This window comes from Heptranchias perlo, chromosome 4, assembly GCF_035084215.1.
Source record: "Heptranchias perlo isolate sHepPer1 chromosome 4, sHepPer1.hap1, whole genome shotgun sequence".
In the NCBI taxonomy this organism is placed as follows: Eukaryota; Metazoa; Chordata; class Chondrichthyes; order Hexanchiformes; family Hexanchidae; genus Heptranchias; species Heptranchias perlo.
The window spans coordinates 89,761,822-89,780,530 of NC_090328.1; the positions used below are offsets into that span (position 1 = coordinate 89,761,822).

An 18,709-nucleotide genomic window follows, 5' to 3' on the forward strand; every position below is an offset into this window, starting at 1 on the left:
GGACCCCTTCTATTGCCAGCAAGACTCTCTTAGAAATGGTGCTGAGGGAACCATGAGGAGGAAATGGATGGCAATGAAGGAGAAAGGGAAAGGAAAAGGAATGGATGGCAAGATAGTGGAGTAATGATAGCAATGAAGAGAAGAGGGAGGGGAAAATGGATGATGAAAATTGGCTTGAAGTTGGGAAGGAAGGAGAAGAAAAGAGAGCCAGCTTGAATGGGCGGGCCAAAAGAAGTGTCCACTTGAAGAGAGGGGGGTGAAGGGGAGTACCTGCTTGAACTAGGTTGGAGGTGGAGAAGAGTGCCGGGTTTATTTGGGGGTGGAGGAAGAGGGAGAAGAGCGGGTCAGCCTGAAGAGGGGGTTGAAGATTGCCAGGTTGAATTGGGGAAAGAGAAAGATGCCAAGTTGTATTGAAGGGGAGTAGGAGAAGAATTCTAGTGCGAACTGAGAGATTTGGAATGTGAACTGGAGAGCAAAAGGTTTAATATAGGAGAATAACTCTTGAGGCAACTTTTGAGGAAGTGATGATCTGTTTTTCTTTTTTTAACAGAAGGATTAAAAAAATGATCAATTGTGAAGTATAAATGAGCTTAAAGTTTGCCAGAATGTGCCATTTTCAATGTAAAAATTCCAAATGTTTTGGGGCCACCCCTGACCATAAGTACACCACCAATTTTGTGTTTTCGACATTTAGATTTCTCCCTTCAGACTTTCATGTACTGGGGAAAAAAAGTGTAAGTACAAGTGAAGGAATGTTGAGTGTGCCTACAGCTTAAATTACAAAGCCCTGTGTAACTACTTATAATCAGGGCTTTTTTGGGGGCTGTTAGGTGTGGCTAGTTTTCCAGGTTAGTATGTATGTCCAGAATATTTTGCTTTCGGTACAAATAGAGTAGAGTTAAATTTTAATATTTTTTTCTCAAATGCTATGATAAATAGCTAAAGCATAGCCTTCATCCGTGATGTAATCACTTCAGAAAACTGTCCATGTGGAGAATCCTGCCATTACATATTAGTAAAGTGCTGATGGACCATATGTCACAAACATCTTTCAGGAAATGGAAACCTTTGTGCCTGACCTTTTACTTGTGTACTATTCAACTGACATATATACTGACTTTAGCTGTTTAATTATGCATTTTTGTTCCCTTGCACAATCAACAGAAAAGCCTGTGAACTGTATCGTTTCTGGCTACAGGTAGTAGAAAATCCAACACTGGAACATATGTATGTAATGGTTGATACTCTTACAGTTGACATGCTGTCATATTATTGCAGCAAGTTAAACATTTTGTTAGCTATAGTTCATCTTTAACTTGTTTACACCTTTGCCATGCTGTGGCATTTGAAATGTAAATGCTATAGGTCAAAACTAATGCTGTAAGAATTGCCCTCTGACTTTGACTATTCTCTATAGTAAAGATGTGAAACTGTTGCTATCCTTAATTCAGTGACACTGCACTGTTCGTTCATATTAATAATATGTAGATTATTTATTTTGAAAGAATCCAAGGTGTTAAATGTATTTGGAGCAGTGTTGTTACAAACTTTTTATTATTGCATTTCACCAGTTTTAAAAATCTTAAATGCACAAAGATAAAGATGGAGGAAAGGCTTTGCTGCTTTAATGACACTTTACCAAGCTTTCTATGCAATGGGGATTTAATTAGTATGGGAAGGTGAATCCTATTCTATATTGGGCATCTTGCATTCCATGGGCAGAGGCAAAGGCTTGCTTTTTAAATTGACATCCAGAAGAGCAGCAACCTTGAATATCAAAATGGAGATAACCATTGCCTTACTGGGTACATTAAATACTGGAATATAAACCTCATCCTTGCTCAGTGATTTAATGTTCCAAATGCAATCTAACTTAAGTCAAGACAGCCCAGCGTATTTACGATGTAAAACAAAACTTGAAATCAGAAAAATCTATTTAGCCCATTAATTTGATTCCTTTCTATCCACCATATAGTTTGCACAGCTATAGTTTCCACAAGTTGATCTCCTGAGATGAATAACCATAGGATCAAATTCTCCCCAAAAAATTTAATTTCTTTTTTTGAAGATAACCAAGCAAAACTCCAGTGTAATAAGCTAACATTATAGCTCTTCTACCCTAACAGGCTGCATTCCACAGATGATACTCCCAAAAGGACTCGATGTATTGTGATATTGATAATTCAGCCTTCATGTTATGAGATTTTCAGTATCGCAGCCATTATTGCAAAAGGTGGCTTAGTATTAAAACACTCAAGCCTTCATTGTAGCTAGATTTAAATTAAAATTAAAATATCTGCCTGTGATATGCATAAAGGATACACTTTAAAGAATACGAAATTTGTTCATTTGGAAGAGAGTCCTCTAATTCACTGGTGAAGCAAGTTATCATATTTTGTCATATTTGTAGAATATTGCATTTTGCATTGTGGAAAACCAGTTGAACAACATCTCAGCCTAGGGTTTTCTTAATGGTCTTGGCATGAGGTGCCTGTGTGTGTACCTCTTAATGTTGATCCTCTGGATGGTAAAATCTCAATTTTAAAATAAATTATTTCGAAGTGAAAAGAAAAAGCCAAACACTCAGTACAAACCGGATACTTTTGGTGCTCAAGTATTATATGTGTTGCCTTTTTTTTTAACCTACTTGTGAATTGGATCAACAAAACCCACCCTTGAGAATAGCCTTGTTTATAGTGATAAATTAGAGTCAAGCTGCTGAGCAGGGCAAAGAAAATGAGTGGGCTTTGTCTTTTTTGCTTGACATTCTTAGGGTCAAGTAGGAAATGTAATTTTTGGTGTACATGTGAAATTTTATTTTTAAGTTGTTTTATTGCACTGGAGACAGAGGATATGGCCGAGGTACTAAATGAACACTTAGCATCAGTCTTCACTAGAGAAGAGGATGCAGTCAATATAGCAGTAAAGGAGGAGGTAGTAGTGATATTGGATAGAATAAAAATATATAAAGAGGTAGTACTTAAAAGGTTGGCAGTACTCAAAGTAGAAAAGTCACCCGGTCCAGATGGGATGCATCCAAGGTTACTGAAAGAAGTAAAGGTAGAAATTGCAGAGACTTGCAGGGCCACAATCTTCCAATCCTCCTTAGATATGGTGGCAGTGCCAGAGGACTGGAGAATTGCAAATGTTACACCCCTGTTCAAAAAAGGAGAGGGGGATAAACCCAGCAATTACAGGCCAGTCAGCCTAACGTCGGAGATGGAGAAACTTTGAGACAGTAATCCGGGACAAAATTAATTGGCACTTGGAAAAGTGTGCGCTAATAAATGAAAGTCAGCACGGATTTGTTATAGGAAAATCGTGTTTGACTAATTTGATTGAGTTCTTTAATGAAGTATCGGAGAGGGTTGACTAGGGTAGTGCGTATGATGTGTATATGGACTTTCAAAGGGCATTTGATAAAGTACCACAGAATAGACTTGTTAGCAAAATTGAAGATTGTAAACAATTTTACAACACCAAGTTATAGTCCAGCAATTTTATTTTAAATTCACAAGCTTTCAGAGGCTTCCTCCTTCCTCAGGTGAACGTTGTTGGAAACCCCAGTCCATCACCGGCATCTCCACATCAAAATTGAGGAGACAGTGGCAGCGTGGATACAAAATTGGCTAAGGGACAGAAAGCAGAGAGTAGTGGTGAACGGTTGTTTTTCAGACTGAAGGGAAGTATACAATGGTGTTCTTCAAGAACATAAGAAATAGGAGCAGGCGTAGGCCATACAGCCTCTCGAGTCTGCTCTGCCATTCAGTCAGATCATGGCTGATCTTCAACCTCAACTCCACTTTTCCGCTCAATCCCCATATCCCTTGATTCCCCTAGAGTCCAAAATTTTTCCATCTCAGCCTCAAATATATTCTCAGCATCTACCAGCCCTTTGGGGTGGAGAATTCCAAAGATTCACAATCCTCTGCGTGAAGAAATTCCTCCTTATCTCACTCTTGAATGGCCAACCCAGTATCCTGAGATTATGCCCCCTAATTCTAGACTCTGTAGCCAGGGGAAACAATCTCTCAGCATTCACCCTGTCAAGCTCCCTCATAATCTTATATGTTTCAATGAGATCACCTCTCATTCTTCTGAAATCCAAAGAATATAGGCCCATTCTACTCCACCTCTCTTCATAGGACAACTCTCTCATCCCAGGAATTAATCCATTGAACCTTCGTTGCACCGCCTCCATGGCAAGTATATCCTTCCTTAGATAAGGAGACCAAAACTGTACACAGTACTCCAGGTGAGGTCTCACCAATGCCCTGTACAACTGTAGTAATGATGTGGAGATGCCGGTGATGGACTGGGGTTGACAATTGTAAACAATTTTACAACACCAAGTTATAGTCCAGCAATTTTATTTTAAATTCACAAGCTTTCGGAGATTTTCTCCTTCCTCAGGCAAATGTTTCAAGAGCTCCTTGAAGCCTACGCATTTATACATATAGAACAATACATGGTGTTTACAGACTGCCCCTGCAACTGCCCGTTGCCAAGGCAATCACCGTGTTCAGACAGAGAGGTGTCACCTGCAGAACCCCCGAATACACATTCAACAAAAAAACAAACAGGGAAAAAAAACAGAGAAAAAAAAACACAGAGAGAGGCAGAAACATCCGGAAGGCAGAGAGAGCCAGCAAATGACCCATTATATTAAAAACAGATAACATTTGTTCGCTGGTGGGGTAACGTGTAGCGTGACATGAACCCAAGATCCCGGTTGAGGCCGTCCTCATGGGTGCGGAACTTGGCTATCAATTTCTGCTCGACGATTTTGCGTTGTCGTGTGTCTCGAAGGCCGCCTTGGAGTACGCTTACCCGAAGGTCGGTGGATGAATGTCCATGACTGCTGAAGTGTTCCCCGACTGGGAGGGAACCCTCCTGTTTGGCGATTGTTGCGCGGTGTCCGTTCATCCGTTGTCGCAGCGTCTGCATGGTCTCGCCAATGTACCATGCTCTGGGGCATCCTTTCCTGCAACGTATGAGGTAGACAACGTTGGCCGAGTCACAGGAGTATGAACCATGCACCTGGTGGGTGGTGTCCTCTCGTGTGATGGTGGTATCTGTGTCGATGATCTGGCATGTCTTGCAGAGGTTACCGTGGCAGGGTTGTGTGGCGTCGTGGACGCTGTTCTCTTGAAAGCTAGGTAGTTTGCTGCGAACGATGGTCTGTTTGAGGTTGGGTGGCTGTTTAAAGGCGAGTAGTGGAGGTGTGGGGATGGCCATAGCGAGGTGTTTGTCCTCATTGATGACATGTTGAAGGCTGCGGAGAACATGGCGTAGTTTCTCCGCTCCGGGGAAGTACTGGACGACAAAGGGTACTCTGTTGGTTGCGTCCCGTGTTAGTCTCCTGAGGAGGTCTATGCGATTTTTTGCTGTGGCCCGTCGGAACTGTCGATCGATGAGTCGAGCGTCATATCCCGTTCTTACTAGGGCGTCTTTCAGCGTCTGTAGGTGTCCATCGCGTTCCTCCTCGTCTGAGCAGACCCTGTGTATTCGCAGGGCCTGTCCATAGGGGATGGCCTCTTTGACGTGGTTAGGGTGGAAGCTGGAAAAGTGGAGCATCGTGAGGTTGTCCGTGGGCTTGCGGTAGAGTGAGGTGCTGAGGTGCCCGTCTTTGATGGAGATTCGTGTGTCCAAAAAAGAAACTGATTCTGAGGAGTAGTCCATGGTGAGCTTGATGGTGGGATGGAACTTGTTGATGTTATCGTGTAGTCTCTTTAGTGATTCCTTGCCGTGGGTCCATAGAAAGAAAATGTCGTCGATGTATCTGGTGTATAGTGTTGGTTGGAGGTCTTGTGCAGTGAAGAAGTCCTGCTCGAACTTGTGCATGAAAATGTTGGCGTATTGGGGTGCGAATTTGGTCCCCATGGCTGTTCCGTGTGTTTGGGTAAAGAACTGGTTATCGAAGGTGAAGACATTGTGATCCAGGATGAAGCGGATGAGTTGTAGGATGGCTTCCGGAGATTGGCTGTTGTTGGTGTTGAGTATTGATGCTGTCGCAGCGATGCCGTCATCGTGGGGGATACTGGTGTATAGTGCCGAGACGTCCATCGTGGTGAGAAGTGTTCCTGGTTCAACTGGTCCGTGGGTACTGAGTTTTTGTAGGAAGTCTGTAGTGTCACGACAGAAGCTGGGGGTTCCCTGTACGATGGGTTTCAGGATGCCCTCGATGTATCCAGAGAGGTTCTCACACAGGGTTCCGTTGCCTGATACGATGGGACGTCCGGGTGTGTTGGCTTTGTGTATCTTTGGGAGGCAGTAGAAGTCTCCCACGCGGGGATTACGTGGGATGAGAATGCGTAGGATGCTTTGAAGGTCTGGATCGAAGGTCTTGATCAGTTTGTTGAGCTGGTGGGTGTGTTCTTTGGTCGGATCTGCGGGTAACCGTCTGTAGTGTTCCTGGTTGTCCAGTTGTCGGTATGCTTCTTTGCAATAGTCTGTTCTGTTCTGTATGACTATGGCTCCTCCTTTGTCCGCTGGTTTGATGACGATGTTGCGGTTGGTCTTGAGAGCGTTGATGGCGTTGCGTTGTGCTCGGGTGACATTCTGGACTGTCTTCTGAGTGCGGCTGATGAATCTGGCATTGACGCATTTCCTGACAGCTTGAGCATACATGTCCAGCTGAGGGCAGCGACCCTCCGGAGGAGTCCAGTTTGACTCTTTCCTCTTCGGTTGCTGTACCGCGGATCCCTCTGTCTGCTGTTCCGGATCGTCGATTGTCTCATTGGGTTCGCTGCTGAAATCTTGGGGTTTGTGGTAGAATTCCCGGAGCCTCATTCTCCTGATGAATTCCTCTGTGTCCGCCGCGAGACTAGTGGGGTCCATTTTGGTAGTGGGGCAGAAATTGCAGAAATCACTGCACAAGACCTCCAACCAACACTATACACCAGATACATAGACGACATTTTCTTTCTATGGACCCACGGCAAGGAATCACTAAAGAGACTACACGATAACATCAACAAGTTCCATCCCACCATCAAGCTCACCATGGACTACTCCTCAGAATCAGTTTCTTTCTTGGACACACGAATCTCCATCAAAGACGGGCACCTCAGCACCTCACTCTACCGCAAGCCCACGGACAACCTCACGATGCTCCACTTTTCCAGCTTCCACCCTAACCACGTCAAAGAGGCCATCCCCTATGGACAGGCCCTGCGAATACACAGGGTCTGCTCAGACGAGGAGGAACGCGATGGACACCTACAGACGCTGAAAGACGCCCTAGTAAGAACGGGATATGACGCTCGACTCATCGATCGACAGTTCCGACGGGCCACAGCAAAAAATCGCATAGACCTCCTCAGGAGACTAACACGGGACGCAACCAACAGAGTACCCTTTGTCGTCCAGTACTTCCCCGGAGCGGAGAAACTACGCCATGTTCTCCGCAGCCTTCAACATGTCATCAATGAGGACAAACACCTCGCTATGGCCATCCCCACACCTCCCCTACTCGCCTTTAAACAGCCACCCAACCTCAAACAGACCATCGTTCGCAGCAAACTACCTAGCTTTCAAGAGAACAGCGTCCACGACGCCACACAACCCTGCCACGGTAACCTCTGCAAGACATGCCAGATCATCGACACAGATACCACCATCACACGAGAGGACACCACCCACCAGGTGCATGGTTCATACTCCTGTGACTCGGCCAACGTTGTCTACCTCATACGTTGCAGGAAAGGATGCCCCAGAGCATGGTACATTGGCGAGACCATGCAGACGCTGCGACAACGGATGAACGGACACCGCGCAACAATCGCCAAACAGGAGGGTTCCCTCCCAGTCGGGGAACACTTCAGCAGTCATGGACATTCATCCACCGACCTTCGGGTAAGCGTACTCCAAGGCGGCCTTCGAGACACACGACAACGCAAAATCGTCGAGCAGAAATTGATAGCCAAGTTCCGCACCCATGAGGACGGCCTCAACCGGGATCTTGGGTTCATGTCACGCTACACGTTACCCCACCAGCGAACAAATGTTATCTGTTTTTAATATAATGGGTCATTTGCTGGCTCTCTCTGCCTTCCGGATGTTTCTGCCTCTCTCTGTGTTTTTTTTTCTCTGTTTTTTTTCCCTGTTTGTTTTTTTGTTGAATGTGTATTCGGGGGTTCTGCAGGTGACACCTCTCTGTCTGAACACGGTGATTGCCTTGGCAACGGGCAGTTGCAGGGGCAGTCTGTAAACACCATGTATTGTTCTATATGTATAAATGCGTAGGCTTCAAGGAGCTCTTGAAACATTTGCCTGAGGAAGGAGAAAATCTCCGAAAGCTTGTGAATTTAAAATAAAATTGCTGGACTATAACTTGGTGTTGTAAAATTGTTTACAATTGTCAACTGTAGTAAGACTTCCTTACTGTTGTACTCCAACCCCTTGCAATAAAGGCCAACATGCCATTTACCTTCCTAATTGCTTGCTGTACCTGCATGCTAACTTTTTATGTTTCTTGTACGAGGACACCCAAGTCTCTCTGAACACCAACATTTAATAGTTTCTCACCATTTAAAAAATATTCTGTTTTTCTATTCTTCCTCCCAAAGTGAATAACCTCACATTTCCCCACATTATACTCCATCTGCCACCTTCTTGCCCACTCACTTAACTGTCTATCTCCCTTTGCAGACTCTGTGTCCTCCTCAGAGCTTAGTTTCCCACCTAGCTTTGTATTGTCAGCAAACATGGATACAATACACTCTGTCCCTTCATCTAAGTCATTAATATAGATTGTAAATAGCTGAGGCCCAAACACCGATCCTTGCAGCACCCCACTAGTTACAGCCTGCCAACCTGAGAATGACACGTTTATCCCTACTCTCTGTTTTCTGTCCTTTAACCTATCCTCCATCCATGCGAACATATTACCCCCAACCCCATGAGCCTTTACCTTGTGTAACAACCTTTTATATGGCACCTTATCGAACGCCTTTTGAAAATCCAAATATACTACATCCACTGGTTCCCCTTTATCTACTCTGCTGGTTACATCCTCAAAAAACTCTAATAAATTTGTCGAACACTATTTCCCTTTCATAAAACCAATTATGATGTTCTAAGTGCCCTGTTACCATTTCCCTAATAATGCATTCCAGCTTTTTCCCGACAAATGATGTCAGGCTGACTGGCTTGTAGTTCCCTGTTTTCTCTCTCCCTCCCTTCTTGAATAGCGGGATAACATTTGCTACCTTCCAATCCACTGGGACTGTTTCAGAATCTAGAAAATTTTGGAAGATCACAACCAATGCATCCACTATCTCTGCAGCCACTTCTTTTAGAACCCTTGAATGTGGGCCATCAGGTCCAGGGGATTTGTCGGCTTTTAGTCCCATTAGTTTGTCCAGTACTTTTTCTCTAGTGATATTAATTGTTTTAAGCTCCTCACTCTCATTTACCCCTTGATTCCCAATTATTTTTGACATGCTTTTTGTGTCTTCTACTGTGAAGATAGATACAAAATATTTGTTTAACGCATCCGCCATTTCTTGATTTCCCCATTATAATTTCTCCTGTTTCAGCCTCTAAGGGACCAACGTTTACTTTTGGTACTCTCTTCCTTTTTACATACTTGTAGAAGCTCATACAATCTGTTTTTATATTTCTTGCTGGTTTACCTTCATATTCTATTTTCTCCCTTTATATCAATTTTTTGGTCGTCCTTTGTTGGTTTCTAAAATTCTCCCAATCCCCAGGCTTATTACTCTTGGCAACATTATAGGTCTCTTTCAATCTAATACTCTCTCCTTAACTTCTTTAGTTAGCCACAGGTGGATCACTCTTCCAATGGAGTTTTTATTTCTCAATGGAATGTATATTTGTTAAGAATATTGAAATATTTCTTTAAATGTTTGCCATTGCTTTTCAACTATCGAACCCTTTAATTTAATTTCCCAATCTACCTTTGACAACTCGCTTCTCATATCTATGTGATTGGCTTTATTTAAGTTTAAGACTCTAGTTTCTGACTTAAGTACGTTACTTTCAAACTCAATGTGTTATTCTATCATATTATGATCGCTCTTCCCCATAGGATCTTTTACTGTGAGATTACTAATTAACCCTATCTCATTACACACTACAAGATCTAAAATAGCCCATTCCCTGGTTGGTTCCATGACATATTGCTCTAGGAAACATCTCCAATACATTCCATGAACTTGTCTTCCAAACTACCTTTGCCAATTTGATTTGCCGAATCCATACGCAGATTGAAGTCCCCCATGATTACAGCATTACCTTTGTTACAAGTTCCTATTATTTCATGATTAATACTCTGTCCAACAGTACAGTTACTATTAGAGGGCCTATAAACTACTCCCACCAATGTTTTCTGCCCCTTGTTATTTCTTATTTCCACCCATACTGATTCTACTTCCTGATCCTCCAAGCCAAGATCCTTTCTCACTACTGTCCTTATATCATCCTTTATTATTAGGGCTACACCCTCTGCTTTTCCATTGTGCCTGACTTTGCTAAATGTCATGTACCCTGGAATATTTAGTTCCCAACCTTGGTCATTTTACAGCCACGTCTCTGTAATGGCTAGTAGGTCAAACCCATTCATCTCTATTTGTGCAATTAATTCATCTATCTTGTTACAAATGCTCTGTGCATTCAGATAAAGAGCCTTTAATTTTGACTTCTTACCATTTTTCCTGCTTTGACCTTCCTTGTTCTGTCTTCACAGTAGAAGGTACAAAAAGCATACCAAAAATAATTGGGAACCAAGGGGTAAATGAGAGTGAGGAACTTAAAACAATTAATATCATAGAGAAAAAGTTGCACTATTATTGGTAAACTCTCTGTCCCTTCCTGCCACACTCTGCTTATCTTTACCCAAGTCACTACTCTGTCTTAACTTTTTTCATTAGATTTCTAAACTTCCCCTCAGCTGACACCTCCTCCCCCCCACCCCCCCAACTTTTTAGTTTAAAGCCCTATCTACAGACTTAGTTAATCAATTCGCCAGGATGTTGGTCCCAGCCCAGTTTAAGTGGAGCCCGACCCATCGGAACAGCTCCCTCTTTCCCCAATACCGGTGCCAGTGCCCCATGAATCGAAACCCCTTCCTCCCACACCACTCTTTGAGCCATGCATTTAACTCTCTGATCTGTTTGTCCCTTTGCCAATTTGCACGTGGCTCAGGTAGTAATCCAGAGATTATTACCTTTTGAGGTTCTGCTTATTAATTTAGACCCTAGCTCCTCAAACTGTCTTAGCAGAACCTCATTCCTAGTTCTACCTATGTCGTGGTCCCGATGTGGACCACGACAACTGGATCCTCCCCCTCATACCCCCAGCCACGAGGAGGCAACACAACCTTCAGGACTGTCGGTCGCGACTGCAGAGAACAGTATCTGTCCCCCTGACTATACTGTCTCCTACCACTACTGCATTCCTTTTCACTCCCCCACTTGAATGGCCTCCTGTACCACAGTGCCATTGTCAATTTGCCCATCCTCCCTGCAGTCCTTGCTCTCATCCATGCAGGTAGCAAGTACCTCGTACCTGTTGGACAAGGTCAAGAGCCAAGGCTCCTTCTTCACTCCATCCTGGGTCCAGATACCTGCCTGACTTGCAGTCACACCCACCTGTCCCTGACCACTGAACGAATCTAAACTACTACCTAATCTAAATGGTGTAACTGCCTCCTGGATCAAAGTGTCCAGGTAACTCGCCTCCTCCCGAATGCATCACAATGTCTGCAGTTCGGACTCCAGCTCAACAACTCTGAGCTGAAGTTCCTCGAGCTGCAGACACTGCAGATGTGGTTGCCTGGGATCACGCTGCTCTCCACACACTCCCACATGCTGAAGTTACGACACACCACTTGCCCTGCCAGCCCTTGTCTACCAAGAATTTATTTATTTACTTTATTTGAGTTTTTAAATCAGTTGCTATTCCTGGTTTTATTGACTAATTTATCGAGTTTAAATTATTATTTTAATCTTTTAGTTGAACCCCTGTTGAAAACTGGGGAGAAAAAAAAGTGATACTCACCAACCAATCACCTACCTGCTGACAAGTGACGTCACTTTTTCAATTTCTGCCTGTGATGGGTTGACCTGCTGTGTGCTGACTCGCCTCTGACCGCGCCTCTCATCCTCCCGCTCTCTCGGGCTGTGTGCTGACTCGCCTCTGACCGCGCCTCTCATCCTCCCGCTCTCTCGGGCTGTGTGCCGACTCGCCTCTGACCGCGCCTCTCATCCTCCCGCTCTCTCGGGCTGTGTGCTGACTCGTCTCTGACCGCGCCTCTCATCCTCCCGCTCTCTCGGGCTGTGTGCTGACTCGCCTCTGACCGCGCCTCTCATCCTCCCGCTCTCTCGGGCTGTGTGCTGACTCGCCTCTGACCGCGCCTCTCATCCTCCCGCTCTCTCGGGCTGTGTGCTGACTCGCCTCTGACCGCGCCTCTCATCCTCCCGCTCTCTCGGGCTGTGTGCTGACTCGCCTCTGACCGCGCCTCTCATCCTCCCGCTCTCTCGGGCTGTGTGCTGACTCGCCTCTGACCGCGCCTCTCATCCTCCCGCTCTCTCGGGCTGTGTGCTGACTCGCCTCTGACCGCGCCTCTCATCCTCCCGCTCTCTCGGGCTGTGTGCTGACTCGCCTCTGACCGCGCCTCTCATCCTCCCGCTCTCTCTGGCTGTGTGCTGACTCGCCTCTGACCGCGCCTCTCATCCTCCCGCTCTCTCGGGCTGTGTGCTGACTCGCCTCTGACCGCGCCTCTCATCCTCCCGCTCTCTCGGGCTGTGTGCCGACTCGCCTCTGACCGCGCCTCTCATCCTCCCGCTCTCTCGGGCTGTGTGCTGACTCGCCTCTGACCGCGCCTCTCATCCTCCCGCTCTCTCTGGCTGTGTGCTGACTCGCCTCTGACCGCGCCTCTCATCCTCCCGCTCTCTCGGGCTGTGTGCTGACTCGCCTCTGACCGCGCCTCTCATCCTCCCGCTCTCTCGGGCTGTGTGCCGACTCGCCTCTGACCGCGCCTCTCATCCTCCCGCTCTCTCGGGCTGTGTGCTGACTCGCCTCTGACCGCGCCTCTCATCCTCCCGCTCTCTTGGGCTGTGTGCCGACTCGCCTCTGACCGCGCCTCTCATCCTCCCGCTCTCTCGGGCTGTGTGCCGACTCGCCTCTGACCGCGCCTCTCATCCTCCCGCTCTCTCGGGCTGTGTGCCGACTCGCCTCTGACCGCGCCTCTCATCCTCCCGCTCTCTCGGGCTGTGTGCTGACTCGCCTCTGACCGCGCCTCTCATCCTCCCGCTCTCTCGGGCTGTGTGCCGACTCGCCTCTGACCGCGCCTCTCATCCTCCCGCTCTCTCGGGCTGTGTGCTGACTCGCCTCTGACCGCGCCTCTCATCCTCCCGCTCTCTCGGGCTGTGTGCTGACTCGCCTCTGACCGCGCCTCTCATCCTCCCGCTCTCTCGGGCTGTGTGCTGACTCGCCTCTGACCGCGCCTCTCATCCTCCCGCTCTCTCGGGCTGTGTGCTGACTCGCCTCTGACCGCGCCTCTCATCCTCCCGCTCTCTCGGGCTGTGTGCTGACTCGCCTCTGACCGCGCCTCTCATCCTCCCGCTCTCTCGGGCTGTGTGCTGACTCGCCTCTGACCGCGCCTCTCATCCTCCCGCTCTCTCGGGCTGTGTGCTGACTCGCCTCTGACCGCGCCTCTCATCCTCCCGCTCTCGGGCTGTGTGCTGACTCGCCTCTGACCGCGCCTCTCATCCTCCCGCTCTCTCGGGCTGTGTGCTGACTCGCCTCTGACCGCGCCTCTCATCCTCCCGCTCTCTCGGGCTGTGTGCTGACTCGCCTCTGACCGCGCCTCTCATCCTCCCGCTCTCTCGGGCTGTGTGCTGACTCGCCTCTGACCGCGCCTCTCATCCTCCCGCTCTCTCGGGCTGTGTGCTGACTCGCCTCTGACCGCGCCTCTCATCCTCCCGCTCTCTCGGGCTGTGTGCTGACTCGCCTCTGACCGCGCCTCTCATCCTCCCGCTCTCTCGGGCTGTGTGCTGACTCGCCTCTGACCGCGCCTCTCATCCTCCCGCTCTCTCGGGCTGTGTGCTGACTCGCCTCTGACCGCGCCTCTCATCCTCCCGCTCTCTCGGGCTGTGTGCTGACTCGCCTCTGACCGCGCCTCTCATCCTCCCGCTCTCTCGGGCTGTGTGCTGACTCGCCTCTGACCGCGCCTCTCATCCTCCCGCTCTCTCGGGCTGTGTGCTGACTCGCCTCTGACCGCGCCTCTCATCCTCCCGCTCTCTCGGGCCGCAGGCTGACTCACCTCTGACCGCGCCTCTCATCCTCCCGCTCTCTCGGGCCGCAGGCTGACTTGCCTCCGACCGCGTCTCTTATCCTCCCGCTCTCTCGGGCCGTGTGCTGACTCGCCCCCAACTCTCAGGCCGTGTGTTAACTTACCTCCGACCGCGCCTCTTATCCTCCTGCGCTCTCGGCCGTATTAGGGGTCATTATTAGGACCATTGCTCTTTGATATATGTTAATGACATGGTCTTGGGTATACAGGGTATAATTTCAAAGTTTGCAGATGACATGAAACTTGGGAATGTAGTAAGCAATGTGGAAGATAATTTCGCAGCTGGTGAAATGGGCAGACAGGTGAAATTTAACGCAGGGAAGTGTGAAGTGATACATTATGGTAGGAAGAATGAAATGGTACAATTTTAAAGGAGGTACAGGGAGACTTGGGGTGTATGTATACAAAACTTTGAAGGTGGCAGGACCAAGTTGAGAAGGCTGTTTAAAAAAGCATATAGGATCCTGGACTTTATTAATAGAGGCATAGAGTACAAAAGCAAGGAAGTAATGCTGAACATTTATAAAACACTGGTTAGGCCTCAGCTGGAGTAGTGTGTTCAATTCTGGGCACCACACTTTAGGAAGGATGTCATGGCATTAGAGAGTGTGCAGAAGAGATTTACTAAAATGGTACCAGGAATGAGAGACTTCAATTATGTGGAGAGACTGGAGAAGCTGGGGTTGTTCTCCTACGAGCAGAGAAGGTTAAGAGAAGATTTGATAGAGGTGTTCAAAATCCTAAACGGTTTTGATAGAGTAAATAAGGCGGAACTGTTTCCAATTGCAGAAGGGTTGGTAACCAGAGGACACAGATTTAAGGTGTTTGGCAAAAGAACCAGCGATGACATGAAGAAACATTTTTTTACGCGGAGAGTTGTTATGATCTGGAGTGCATTGCCTGAAAATGTGGTGGAAGCAGATTCCATACTAACTTTCAAAAGGGTATTGGATAAATACTTGAAGGAAAACATTTACAGGGCTACGGAGAAAGAGCAGGGGAGTAGGACTAATTGGATAGCTCTTTCAAAGAGCCAACACAGGCACGATGGGCCGAATGGCTTCCTTCTGTTGCTGTACCTACTATGATTGTGAAGAGGAGACAGATTCAAGGTTGGTTCCATGAAAACCGCTGGGAGGGACAACTCTGGCCCTATTTTCTTGTTGGTGACACTGTCTCACAGTGCAAATGGGATGGTTCTACGGTTGGAGGAGACACTTGTGCTACATTCTAAATATTGTTATGACCACAGATGGGTTATTGGGATGGGAGTGGGGCATGGAGGAATGGTTTTAACTCTGGTATGAAATTCATGCTCTGTATTCAGGGAGCCACAAGGTCAAACATCACTTTGATGATCTAGGAGAGAATTCTGCATGATAGGAACTTTTCGATGCCAATTGAGAAGGTGCTACTGATGTGATTTGTGGAGGTGAATTGTTGAAAATGATAGTGTAGTTTTTGGGGGTGTGGGGGGGTGCATCCTTGAAGTCCAGCATCTATCCTCTAGTCCATTTAACCACATTAATTTTAGTATTAATTTCAAAACCTGATGCACTAAATATATTCATATACATCCAAGCCAGTGAATTGTTCACTCGGAATTAAATATTTACACATTTCATTTAACTTTCATTTTAATGTTATTGAAATTTTGAATGTTATATGGTACAAAATTGCAGTGGTCATTTATGATTTTAGCTCAGCAAGGTTTCTATGTTATTAAGCAATGCACTGTTCACACCTGACTCCATTAGATTTTTTTTCTTGTAGATTAAATGCGACTGCATAAACATCTTAATGCGTAAAACTAGTTCATTTTAATTGGTTCTTAATGATATCAAGTGCTTGTCGTGTGTGGAATGTTACTAGTTTAGCAATGTATCAAATTTGAAATGGAGATACAACAGCTGGACTTGTTGCATTCTTGGTATATTATTTTATTTAATTTACTAAGCTTAGTTTAAGGTATATTTTTAGTTAATTTAGTTGTAAATAATATGGATTTGTCCTTTCTAAATCAGGTGGGGCCTCTGGAGATGAAAGTGATGCCCTTAGCATAAATGCTGAAGCATATGATAGTGACATAGAACAAAACTGCAATGAACAAGAAGACAGTGCAGTCTTGGTAATTCAGAAAAGTACGACAACTCGTGTTGGTGTTGAAGATGAGATTCAAAAGGACATCGAAAAGAGCGTAAATGAGATTCTAGGTTTGTCGGGCTCTACCACAGGGAGACATCAATCAGCTGGTTCATCCAACCCTGATGGGGAGGGTCTTCAGCCTTCAGCACAGCAACTGGAACTGCTAGAGCTAGAAATGCGGGCCAGGGCAATCAAGGCTCTGATGAGAGCTGGTGACACCAAAACACAGTCTTAAAAGTTGTAACTATGTTTGTACAGCAGTTAAGAGAAGGTGTGAACTATTGTACACTAACACTACAGGCCAAATAGAATACTAGAGAACTCTCCTGTTTCCACTCTCATCTTCCCACTCCCTCCCCCAAATTACAAATATACTTGCTTTGAACTTCCTCTCTGCTAGGAAATCTATGACGTTACTTCACATATCTGAGCTCCATTAGCAATCTGCTATTCAGTAGTAAATTATGGAACTCAAATTTGCTGTTGGAAATACTTTGCAAAAATGCCATGCTGTAATAATTGGTACAGATATTTTGAATTTGCAATGTATGCTCATGAACATAGTACCTAATAATTAATTTTACTCTGGATGGCCCCACAGTGAAACGGTAAGAGACGACGACTCATTCAGTCAAATGTTAACATCCTAATGCTGGTGTAGATGTGAAATTTTTGTCAACTTTTAACTAGTGGGAAACAAATGCCCATTTTGCCTTCTGAGCAGAGTCTTACCAGTTAACTGGAGTCAGCACTTTGGTCATGACAATGACTGAGGTAAAGTAACAGAAGTGGAGAGAAGTGCTATGATTTAAAGAGTAAAGCACATTTTTTTTGAAGTAGTGTTTTAATGCCTTGTAAGGTTGAGCACTATTTTATAAAATTGCAATGATTTTAAATGTCATTATTTATACATCTCCGAACCGTGGTTATAGTAAGAGGCTGCCAAAAACTTGATTTTTTTTTTAAATAGGTCTTCTAACGTCTGCCCTATTTGAAGTCGATAACGTAGTTCTAAATTGCACATATCTAAAATGTTTAGAGGTTATTGGTGAAGAAATCAGGCATGTCCATGGAACAAGGAGCTCTCCTAAATGCAGAATCTTTAGTTATTGTATATATGTGTTGCAAGGAAATATATTTGTCCAGCAAAAATTTTGTTTTTTACTGTTACGTTTAGACAAAAAAAACTTATTAAAAGTTGTAAATGTTAAGACCACAGTTGTTTTATTTACCTGTTTTTTAAGTTAACTTCAAAATGTGAAGTAATTGCAAGCTGACTTGTTATTATTCAATAGAGCTAAAGATGAATGTTCTTGAGTATATTGGAGCATGAGAAAATCATTTAGTGAATGATAATCTGAAAACTTCCATTTATATCTTAAAAAAAGGTATATTTTAATTTGATTTGAGAAAAAAATGTTAGGGTTGCTTTTGTTGAAAGTTCCATTTTTAAGATGAGCTCTTGAAAATGAAAATGCTCCAATTCAGTTTAGATGTGAAAGCATGCTATTTGTATGTAATAAAACAAGATTGCATTATTTTAAAATCCTATCTTGCAAACAACCAGTTGTTTGTATTGTATATATTAGGAAGCTTATTGTTTCCTGGATTGATAAAATAGTTTTTTTTTAAAGCAGACTCCCCATAGCGCTTAATTTTTGGAACACCGACAAGCAGTTTCCTATTTTACAGACTGTTTCTGCTGAAATGTGCTCCTTTAAGGAGACTGGAATAGAATTTTCTCAGGTGAAAGTAGCCACATGCAGCTGTCTAAATTTAACAGAGCAATCATTCCATATGCTGTTTTGAGAACATTCCCCTGGAAAGCAGAATGGCATTTTCTAGTGTTTACTGTTATTATTAATTGTGGGTCTTTGACATCATCTCAGTTGTCTAGATTCAAATGCAATTAAACCACAATGTGGTATGAAAAAATTTTCAATAGCTTGTATGTGTCTTTTTAATATTAAGTTGGTTTGAATTATACAGACTTGCTTTACCTAACCACCTAGTAATTGTTAATGAGTTGACATTTATACTATGAGTGGATGTTGACTGAAGTACTATCTTGAAAGTGTATTTGGCCTCATGATTTTTTTTTAATAAGATCAACAATTAGCATAAGTTTTATTAGCCTACATAGATCATGTTGAAACAAGGGCATCGAGAGCCACTTGTGAGGGATGGAAGACTTTGGCATCACAAGAGCTACTGAATTATAAATTAGATGCTAGAGACTTCAAA

At 45.0% G+C, this 18,709-nt stretch overlaps 1 protein-coding gene across 4 annotated transcripts in view; it reads left to right on the forward strand.

Moving 5' to 3' along the window:
- Window positions 1-18,400, forward strand: part of LOC137321099 (caspase activity and apoptosis inhibitor 1) — a 38,888-nt gene extending 20,488 nt beyond the window's left edge. For all 4 annotated transcript variants that reach the window (XM_067983296.1, XM_067983299.1, XM_067983298.1 and 1 more), the window contains one exon: window positions 16,345-18,400. In XM_067983296.1, coding sequence (XP_067839397.1) covers window positions 16,345-16,700 — 356 coding nt within the window. In that variant the 3' untranslated portion in view covers window positions 16,701-18,400. The remainder of the gene's footprint in view (window positions 1-16,344) is intronic.
- The last annotated feature ends 309 nt before the right edge of the window (window positions 18,401-18,709 follow it).